General features: G+C 43.8%; 2 protein-coding genes across 2 annotated transcripts; one reads left to right on the top strand and one right to left on the bottom strand.

Annotated features, from left to right (window-relative positions):
- Window positions 1-1,606: 1,606 nt before the first annotated feature.
- On the bottom strand, window positions 1,607-4,514 carry T265_13557 (hypothetical protein; the record flags this gene model as incomplete). Its single annotated transcript, XM_009169476.1, has 4 exons — window positions 1,607-1,702; window positions 2,046-2,195; window positions 3,916-4,011; window positions 4,359-4,514. Coding segments are annotated over 4 exons (498 nt in total), but the record flags the coding sequence as incomplete, so codon positions are not given.
- T265_13558 (hypothetical protein) lies at window positions 3,893-6,092 on the top strand (the record flags this gene model as incomplete). The annotated part of the gene is made up of 2 exons (XM_009169477.1): window positions 3,893-4,172; window positions 5,788-6,092. Coding segments are annotated over 2 exons (585 nt in total), but the record flags the coding sequence as incomplete, so codon positions are not given.
- Window positions 6,093-11,048: the final 4,956 nt, after the last annotated feature.

The raw sequence follows: 11,048 nt of genomic DNA, 5'->3' as shown, positions 1-11,048 counted from the left end.
GTAGGCTTGTTTTTAGCGAATCGAATGCATCCTCAGAAAGAAACTTCAAAATCCGTATTGTCTTGCTACCTGGTAAATTAGCAACATTTGATCTGGAGGAAATAGCAAGCAAGTCATTCATTTTTTCAGCATTATCGCAACTTCAGGTAGCACTTAATTTCGCGAATATAAATGTGATAACTCATCTGTCAAAATAACGTGTTTTCTTACAGGTAACGATTGCCGTAAGTGAATCCACACAAAATCCCTAAATAATTACACAACAGTTTACATGATTAGGCGTACGTAATTTAAGAAATATACTAACCACAATAACCGAAATTTCATCTACATAGCATGAATTCTGCAGAGATAGAATAGATAGACACATGCAAAAGAGATTCCTACGCCCAAATGAAGGGATGGATAACCAATGTGACCAGCGAATTGTGGTTTCAACAAACCCACGACAAAGGACGCAGCCGATTCATACAAATCTATATATGAATCCTGCTTGCTCTCTGAATCAGAAGTGGACGACAACAGGGCTGCCGGATAAAGTAATAAAAGCGAAAATGCACAGGAGATTGAAGAAACGTGGATTTCAAACAATTCCTGAACAATTCAAAGTAAAGTGGGTGACAAAATTTAAAAAAAAAATTACGCGGCTTAGGGACAACGAAAATCTTCGTAAGGGGCTCTACCGAAACGCTTGAATTACAGACTATTGGAGGCTAAATGTACCTTCAGAAAAACCAAAACATGTATTCATTAAGAGCAATTTTCCAAAATCAAGCCATACTGAAAAAAACATATTCATAAAAAGGTTTATGATCAACGGATTCCAGCGAAAATAAATTCATTCATTCTCATTAAATTTAGCAAAAGAAATTCTCTTGCATAACGATGAATATGATTTTGAATATAGTTGAACACGCCGAATGCACGACGAAGTCAATTTTGAAGCAAACCTACACCAAAGGACCGAGGAAGAATCTACTTCATTCGAATCTCGACCGCATCTTCCGTCTACACGTAATAACATGCAACAACTAAGTGGTTGGTAGGCGGTTGACCAAGTTCAGAAAGGCTTTGTTGAACAAAACTTACTCTAATCACGAGAACTCCGTCCAACACTGAAATCTCACATTGAGATGATGTGATGCTGAAGTGTGGTCGCTCATTCGTGAGTTTGAAAATTCGTCGAACATTGCCATTTGAATCTGGTTTGTACAATCATCAAGGTGGAAGCATGATAGTCAAGCTGATGGTTTGTTCGCAGTGTGCTCACGGTTGGTTTGGCATAATTGTCATTCATTCGGGTAAGACCATGTATTAAATTACCCCTCCACCCGCCAATCGCATTTCACAATATTCGTCGACACTTTAGTGTAGCGTGGTAAAACGTGACTGATCTGCAACCTCATAGAGCTTCGATTTACATGTCTGACACTCACACGAACACACACACCCTGTTTCTCATCTATCCTCCGCGGCGTTCAACCCCATTCCTCAATGCCCCCATTAGCCCACCAACGAACAATTTATCTCGCACCAATTTCTAGATAATCGAAAATCGCCTAAATTTCAATCGATTCATAGGCCCAGTTCAGCCAAAACAGCTTACCCCAACCAGGATACAAAGAATCACAGACGCATATTCGGTGGTCAGACTATCCTGGATAGACGATTCTCCGTGTAAACCGGTCACGTTCAACTTCACCTACATAGCCCCAGATGGCACGAGTCTTATGGAGAAAACCAACCAAACCCATGTGACCATAGATTGGGCAGACAAATGTTATCCAATACGTATCCGACTCCAGGGACAACACGGAAACGACACTGGACCCGCCTTGGAGAAGAGTGTGAGCCTAATTCCAGGTAGGCGATCGTGTTCCAGATCCACTCCTGCCGAATTATGTCACATGCTCTTTTCAGTGAAGGCCTGTTGTGAGTGCACGGTGCAGACGCCTTGTTCCCAATCGAACAAAGCGAACTTAATTACCTGCATTGACAAATTAGGTTTCGCACTAGTCTGGTCGTTTTCCTTCCTCAGTCCTGACGGACTCGGAACTCCGAATTGTGCTCAAGAGCTGGTGGCCATGGTGAGGCTTGTGAACACAAGGCAGCTCCGGCCAGTCTCGATTGATGATCAGAACAAATTTGTCATTATTCCCCCTTTCGACGAATTTGTGTTTGCGGAAGTGGAATGTCTGCATGTGACAGTGAGGACACCGGTACTGTCTGGTTTCCTGTGACAAAACGCGCATGACCTAGACTGCTTTAGACCTTCGACGGTCAATGTTTCATGGCGATAGGTGCGATGGGCTGGTGTCCAAGAATTCGTACAGAATGGATCGGGAAACGAATTGCGGTCAGTCATGAGCACTAGAATTTTAGGTGGTTTGATCATGTGCTACGCACGCTCTGCTGTCGCTCACGAAATGTCGCCGTGATATTTCCCCGTGTTTATTTTCAATGAAACATGCTGCCCAGAGTTAGACAGCAAGTGGAAACGAGCGAGGAATAACGAAACTAACTATGAGACGAATGTCCTGCACATTCAATAAGTGCACAGTCGTGAAAAAGACAAGACACCGGAAACCGGACAGGAGCTGGTGATGACTAAGAAAACAGTGGATCAGAAACTATCCATGATTACCTGATGGATATTCAGGGTGAAAAGTGCGTGCGGATTTCGAGGGACGAGATATTTGTCCTTGGTATTGCTTGGTCTCTGGACTATTGAGGATGTNTGTCCTGCACATTGAATGAGTGCACAGTCATGAACAAGATAAGAAATATGATTTCGACCAGATCTAAACTGACTAGTGCGAGGACACGAGGTGATGATGACTAAGAAAGCAGTGGATCTGAAACTATCCATGATTTCCCGATGGATATTCTGGGTGAACATTGCGTGCGGATTTTGTGGGACGAGTTATTTGTCCTAGGTTTTGCTTGGTCTCTGGACTATTGAGGATGTCACACGATTGGAAATGCTTTCGGAAATCCCAACATGGTTATTCTTCCAGAATGCTTCCCTACTAATCAGTCATGGGGAATAAACGCATTCATAACGGTGTTTGACATGTTTCCGTGAACTGTCGTTTAAGAAAAACATCACGGGCGAGTTTGTTCCAGGAACTTCCGATTCATTCTTTTTCTATAACGCTGGCAAACACCAAGCTCTTGCATAATGCCAAATATGAAGTTCGAGATACTTGACTTGAACACACACCTGCGAAGTGTACATTGAAGCACACCTACACCAAAGGACCGAGGAAGAATATACTTCATTCGAATCTCGACCGCATCGCATCTCTACACGTAATAACATGCAACAACTAAGTGGTTGGTAGGCGGTTGACCAAGTTCAGAAAGGCTTTGTTGAACAAAACTTACTCTAATCACGAGAACTCCGTCCAACACTGAAATCTCACATTGAGATGATGTGATGCTGAAGTGTGGTCGCTCATTCGTGAGTTTGAAAATTCGTCGAACATTGTCATTTGAATCTGATTTGTACAATCATCAAGGTGGAAGCATGATAGTCAAGCTGATGGTTTGTTCGCAGTGTGCTCACGGTTGGTTTGGCATAATTGTCATTCATTCGGGTAAGACCATGTATTAAATTACCCCTCCACCCGCCAATCGCATTTCACAATATTCGTCGACACTATAGTGTAGCGTGGTAAAACGTGACTGATGAGCAACCTCATAGAGCTTCGATTAACATTTCTGACATTCACACACACACACACACACACCCACACCCTGTTTCTCATCTATCCTCCGCGGCGTTCAACCCCATTCCTCAATGCCTCTATTGGCCCACCAACGATCAATTTATCTCGCGCCAACTTCCGGATAATCAAAACTCCCCCTTAATTCCAATCGATTTGTAGGCCCAGCTCAGCCACAACAGCTTACCGCAACTGTAATCGAAAATATCACAGAGGCATATTCGGTGGTCAGACTATCCTGGATAGACGATTCTCCGTGTAAACCGGTCACGTTCAACTTCACCTACATAGCCCCAGATGGCATGAGTCTTATGGAGAAAACCAACCAAACCCATGTGACCATACATTGGGCGGACAAATGCTATCCAATACATATTCGACTCCAGGGACAACACGGGAACGACACTGGACCCGCCTTGGAGAAGAGTGTGAGTCTAATTCCAGGTAGGTGATAATGTTCCACATCAACTTCTCCCAAAGTACCAAAGTCAATTGCCCTCTTCTGTGAAGGTCTGTTGTGAGTGCACGGTGCAGACGCCTTGTTCCCAATCGAACAAAGCGAACTTAATTACCTGCATTGACAAATTAGGTTTCGCACTAGTCTGGTCGTTTTCCTTCCTCAGTCCTGACGGACTCGGAACTCCGAATTGTGCTCAAGAGCTGGTGGCCATGGTGAGGCTTGTGAACACAAGGCAGCTCCGGCCAGTCTCGATTGATGATCAGAACAAATTTGTCATTATTCCCCCTTTCGACGAATTTGTGTTTGCGGAAGTGGAATGTCTGCATGTGACAGTGAGGACACCGGTACTGTCTGGTTTCCTGTGACAAAACGCGCATGACCTAGACTGCTTTAGACCTTCGACGGTCAATGTTTCATGGCGATAGGTGCGATGGGCTGGTGTCCAAGAATTCGTACAGAATGGATCGGGAAACGAATTGCGGTCAGTCATGAGCACTAGAATTTTAGGTGGTTTGATCATGTGCTACGCACGCTCTGCTGTCGCTCATGGTCTAAATAATCAGAATTCACATGAAATTCTGTTCGGCGAACACGGGTTTGTGTGAAGGAGTACGTGAGAGAAGGAAAGGACCGTGTAGTCCTGAACCTAGGGTTCTGTCCACGCAGTTCGACATTGAGGATGGGGTTTATAGAACTTCACTTGTGACCAGCTGATACTGTGATATCTTGCAAAACACGTTGATGACTGTAGGGTGGCAGACTGACCAAATGCGTGCTGTTGTCTAATGGATTGCCTCAGATAATATAATAGGTTCTGTGATAGTCAATGAATCATCATGAGGGTTTGAGTGCACACCTGCAAATTTCCGGTTTTGTAGAATGATGTGCACAAATGTCTTCCAATTTTCTATCCAGCAGTTTGTAACTGGCAATTTTGTGTTTTTATTAAACGATTTTTTATCGATGTACTTTTCTTCTCACATTGGAATTTTTGATTGTGCTACTGGTAATCGAGAATTGCACCGCATAAATGCACGACTGAACTGAACTGAACTGAACTGGACTGAACTGAACTATGCAATTTGAGAGTCTTCATTACGGGTAAGTTTGCAAAATCCCACTTTGTTCCCATGACTTTTACCGTTGACTATTCACTTTTGAAACCCGGGAGTAATCGACTAGATTTACGAGCCTATCACGTGGATATCAGAGCAATGTTGACGATTCAGCTCCGGCATCAATTAAACGGCTCTCTCCTAAACCGGCACTGCGTGGCAAGTCAAGCTGACCTTGTGTGGGGATTACGAGTCCGAAGTGTATACAATGCATTGTATACATGCAGTTTATATCTCCTATCGTCACACCGCAGTCTCGTTTTACGAGGGCGGGGCGTACCACGAGGGATTTCTCTGGCAAGAGCTAAGACCGACCGACTAGATCTAAACTGACTAGTGCGAGGCATAACCGATGGGTCTTAGACAGGGTGGAATGGGTGTTGGACTCTCCACAAGTTTGTGTCACTCTCAGTGGTTACGCTTTCATTTCGGCCAATAGTTTGAATCATTCCTGCCACATATATCGCCTAAGAATGTTGACCAGATCTTCTGCTTTCCAAACTCATTCAAGCACCAAACGCTCCGTTCGGCGTCAGAGTTAGTCCGGTCAGTGGTCAGACTCAGGCGTACAATATAGCTTGGAATGACAACTCAGAGTGCGGGTCGCCCAGATATGTGGTGAGTCTGTACAACACACAGGGTCAAATGGTCAAGGAACACGAGACCGCTCGTCGAGACATGATAATCAACTTGGACGATTCCTGTGAAAACCTTGATGTCGGAATCAAAGGAGTGAACGAGGCTGGTGCAAGCGAAGAGTCTTCAAGAATCGCATTGGTCAGACGTACGCGTAAGTGTGAATTGATCGTGCAAGTGGAACCTCTTGACCAGTGTACTGATGTTGCATGTTCTTACAGACACGCTAGTTCTTATTTGTCTATAATCATTGTCCAATCAGAAACACGATGATGAAGAGTACTAGAAGGCAAACGGACGTTTCCCAACCCCCTCCCCCCGAACATAAATTATGACGTGTTCACTAGATTCGGCGATGGTTCTTTGCCACCGAGGAAATCGTCTTCGAAAATGCGTTTGCAAAGCATTGTTTGAAAAATTGCCTTAACCTATTTACCCGCATTGAAATATAGTCCCGGTAATGCAATCGGGTATACACCAGTATACCCGATCATCTCTGACTAACTGAGAGTGTTTAAAATGTTTGAGGGCACTACCTGATTCCGGTGAAAATAAGTGATGAAGATGCTAGCTGGTAAAACGTGGTTGTGGTGACAGCACTGACCACTACGCAGTTGCCTCCATGAAAATACCTGACAGTGATATTGTCGATGATATTTTTGAATAAACACTGCGATCCTATGGTTTGCAGCAGAACAATGCATAGGAAAACAGGAGAGCGGGAAGAGCAAGCAGCGCAGTAGCGCACTAAACATCGAGTTCGGTGGTTCCAGATACGCAAAATGGAGGACGTACTGGTCGATTGGACGTGACACACTGCTCATGGGTTTTTGGAAGCTCGGAGAGCTATGACAACCCACGACCGGTTTTCCCTTCTCCGTGGTCTCATTAGGTAGCCAAAGTTTTTAATGCTAGGTGGGTGAATGATGACGAGAATTCAAGTCCGGTTATGGCTGAGATTCGTTGGTTCCAAATCCCCCTTTTATCTGTTCTTCGTAGTAAGATTTTACGAATCTCGATACGTGTTCGTTTCAGTTCGGCCAAGTCCCACCTTGTCCCACACTAACTTTATTATCATCCACAATCCTCAACTCAGCCCCGTTTCGCTGAGGACGCTAGTTTTTTACATATAGCCTACTCCTAGATGTTTGTTTCATCAACGTATGCAAGCCTTTGACGCGTTGACGTGTTCAACCTGCCTCTATATCCTTAAGGCGTTAATGACTGTATTTTCTAGGGTGTCTCGATTTCCCGACAACCTTGCAGGATGTCGGTGTTGTTTTTTCTTATCCACTCTGTTCCTGCATTGATTCCATGCAGAGAGTAACCTATATGTACAGGTTTGAACGGGATTCATTTTGGTAAACTCCCAAGGCGATCGATATCGTTCGCCCGGTGACATGCTCTTGGAAACTACGTTTTTTTCCAGAAATTACCACATTATAGTTGAAAATCTTATCTTTTGTAGCATTTCCCGCACAATTCTTGTGTTAATGTTTTATTTAAACGAGCGAATTTCCAAGGTCAACTGATTCCCCGAGTTGGAACTTAGTGGATAATGGAATAAAATATCGCAGTTTCGCGGAAAATATAGGTTTTCTCAAAAGGGTGATATTTTTATCAGCAGTTCTACAGTTATAATGTCTTGTGGAGCTTATTACAGCTCAAAGCTTGCTCGAGGATGCAAATATGCAGGAGGAACACTACTGTATCTCAATTTTTCATACTGTCTTCTGCTCCAGAAATCGCATGCCACATCGTGTACTCGTACCTCGAGAAGTTTTGTTCCTAGTAATCATCGTGATATAAACATTTAATGATTTTTGACAACTAGTACGAGTTTCGAAGTAGATAAGGCTTGCAGGTGATAATGATGTGCAGATGGCCTAAGGATGTAGGTCGAATTTTCCGGTACACCGCTTGATATCAACATGTCATATTGAGGTCCTGTTTGCTGGCAGCACTTATCTCTATTACAAATCTCTATTACAAACTAAAGGGCCTTCCGTAGCTGATCCCATAGAAATGTCAAATAATTCGAGACAAGGTTCGTACATAATGTCCAGTAAATACATGGCCACCTGTAGTCTAATGAACCGCATCATCAAGAGGAAGATCTCAGGAGGTCAGCCGTTCGTGATAACCGAACACCAAGTCGATTAGATGGATGTCACATATGGGCTACAGACTAAATAAAGGCACGTCATGACTGGTCAGAATGCCAGCCATTCTGGACCTAGCATCTGTAGCTCGGCACTTCTGGCCCCGTCACGAAATTTTAAGCGCAACCTTGGAGAATATTCCATGATGAGCAAATAAATGTAGGCGTAACAGCCCCTTTATCGCCATAGGCGATATCTCATGCTAGTACCTTTCGGCCTACCATAGTTAACGGAGCGGGAAGCGAACTACCAATATAGAAGTCACAGCACCGTTTGCAGTACAACACACGATGCAAACAAACGCCTTCGCAGCTGCGGGTGAACTCGCAGACTACATGAGAGACAGACAGAATAAAGATTCTAGACTCACTGTTCCGCAGAGCCAATCCTTTGGTTACCGACCTATTTTCTTGTTTAAGATACCAGTCAAATGTCTGTTTGGGCGTAGTGGTCTACACGTCGTTCTGATACTACACTGAAAGACGGGTGATGGAATCGAGCACCCACAAGTTAATATTGTACTTGGCCATTTTATTTACTCATTCTTGGTGTTTCGCTCTGTTTAACTGTTGATTGGTCGTATGTGGTTCCTAATTTAATGCTTGATTTCTTTGGCAGAACAAGTTGGCCCGGAGATCACGCTATCCAAACAACTGATGAGCTCCTTATACGACACATTCCAAAAGTATACAAAATCGATGACTGAAATTCTAAACACCCTTATGGCCCTCTAGTGGGAATGTGTGTGGATGCTGAAATTGTTGCTGGTCTTGTCTCCATCGTGTATGAACTCCTCATTCTGTTGAACTTTATGCTTCAACAGGCCTGCTGCCTACTGTCTGACAAAGAATTCCGTCATCTACTAACCTTTCTCTCATGCGGCGGTCGGTTTCTGTTTGCTCTCCTCAACTTTTATCTACTTCTCGCGAGGTCATGCGCATGAATACATACGACAGCTTTCGCTAGAACTCTGAATTTTGTCTTCCAGATGGGGCCTGATCTTGGGGGTGAAATGAAGCTCATGCGCAGGTTGCCGACCATATGCATCATATAACTGGTAGCCAAAGTGTCCACGCTATGCCCCATATTTGTGGCATTCACGACAACGATGTGAAACCCTCAAAAGTTGCGGACGCTAATTGCAAAAGTGCGTTCCCTCTGTAAACATTGGAAACATCCTAAACAACTTGACATAACAATCATAAATTATGAAAGCCAGTTCTAACGGTTGTACACAACCAGCGACCCACCAATGCTCTCCATGCCCCTTAAAAACGCACTGAGGTTGTCACCACGAATGTTACTGAAACGTTTGCAATCAAATCGTCTGGCTCAACGAACAAACCAGTGACCACCTGAGCTACCAAATTTCTACTCCACTGCAAAACTTCTAGAAGCTCCGAAGATGTCTGCCAAGGCTAGTTCATAGCTATTCGTGCTCAGGTAGTTGAGCATCGGACACATTCAGAATGTTACAGTAATTAGACGGGGATTCAGTTCACAAAAGTATTGTCGCCAAAGGAAATAAACTTCACACGTAAACGTGTGAAGAATAGTAATAGTAATAACAATAGCAGTAAATAATAATAGTAGAGAGTGGAATTGGTAGCACTGAGTGTCGAAATTCCCCACGTCTTTGGGGGTAACGATCAAGATCAATTCGTTTGCACCTATAAATGTTAATGGATGGATAATATCTCTGAATCATGTAGGCAAATCACGCCGCTGCGTGACATTAGGAAATTCTGTTTTGATCCCACATGAATCCGTCGCATGGGATCGAACTGCGTCGTCGCGAGATGATGACATGCTCGCCGCTGAGGTCGATTGCGTGCCAGGAAATACAGTATTAGGTAGAGGTTGTTTTGGAATTTGGAGCATCCACATCACTATCGTATGAGCAATTATAAAAATGTAGATTTGCCAACAAATAAAAGCCAGACATCTGCAAGATGCATCGAGTGGGACCCAGCCAACAAAGACCTCGCACCACCCAAATTGACTATGACCATTTTCATTTCGCATCACCACCTCATGATCCACCTTCTGTAGTGTGCTTGCCAACAAAGGAATGGAGCTGAAGACGGTCGATCCACATTAGCAAGCTCCCTAGAATGATTTATAAGGGATATTAGAAGACACAAGAGCCCGATGAAAGGTTCTGGTTCGCCATTCTATCCTAGAATGGCGAGGCTTACGTACGCATGCGTAGACTAGTGTGGTCAAACCACGAACTTTGAGACCTGCCATTCAGCTGGAGTGCGCATTCATAGCAATACCATAGCTCCCTGAATGACAAGCAATGCGTCACCATATGGTGGTCACTAAATCATCTTTATCAAGGACACTCAAGGTCATATCCAAGAATATATCAAAGATATATCAAGACCGAATATAGTCCAGCCTGGCGGATGTGGATGTTGGGATTCAAAATACGGACATCCCAGGTCCAAAACTGAACGTAGGAAAACGACACTTACCGCAAGAGAATCGAGTATGATCTGCTAAAGTCATTCACCATCATAAAGTGGAAATACACCTGGATTAAAATGGGTCTCCTGTCAAAGCCACCTTCGTATGAGAGTGTTTGTCCAAACCATTCTGGGAGTGTGTTATCGGTTAATTTAGGCCAAGGTTCAACAGATCTGCAGTTTGAATCATAGAAAACTCCAAACTGTCCGTTTTCCATCCGAGACATCCCTACCTCGAATTTCTCTATGGCCACCAATCCGTTCCACAATGTTGTTGTTGCTGCAGTATGACGACTATGAAAAATATAAAGTGAATTCAACATGCCGGATTTTAGATGTAATTATGATCGTAAATGATCGGTGCATGTTCAGCAAATGTCCCAAGGTTTCCTTCGTGTGAGGCACAAGCAGCCGGAAAGCCCTTTACCCGACTAAAATCAACATGGTGTGAGTTAACTGGGACAAAGTCACTTTCT

This window comes from Opisthorchis viverrini (genome assembly GCF_000715545.1).
Source record: "Opisthorchis viverrini unplaced genomic scaffold opera_v5_80, whole genome shotgun sequence".
Classification (NCBI taxonomy): Eukaryota; Metazoa; Platyhelminthes; class Trematoda; order Opisthorchiida; family Opisthorchiidae; genus Opisthorchis; species Opisthorchis viverrini.
Note: the sequence above shows the minus strand (reverse complement) of the source record. Positions and strands in the feature narration are given on the sequence as shown.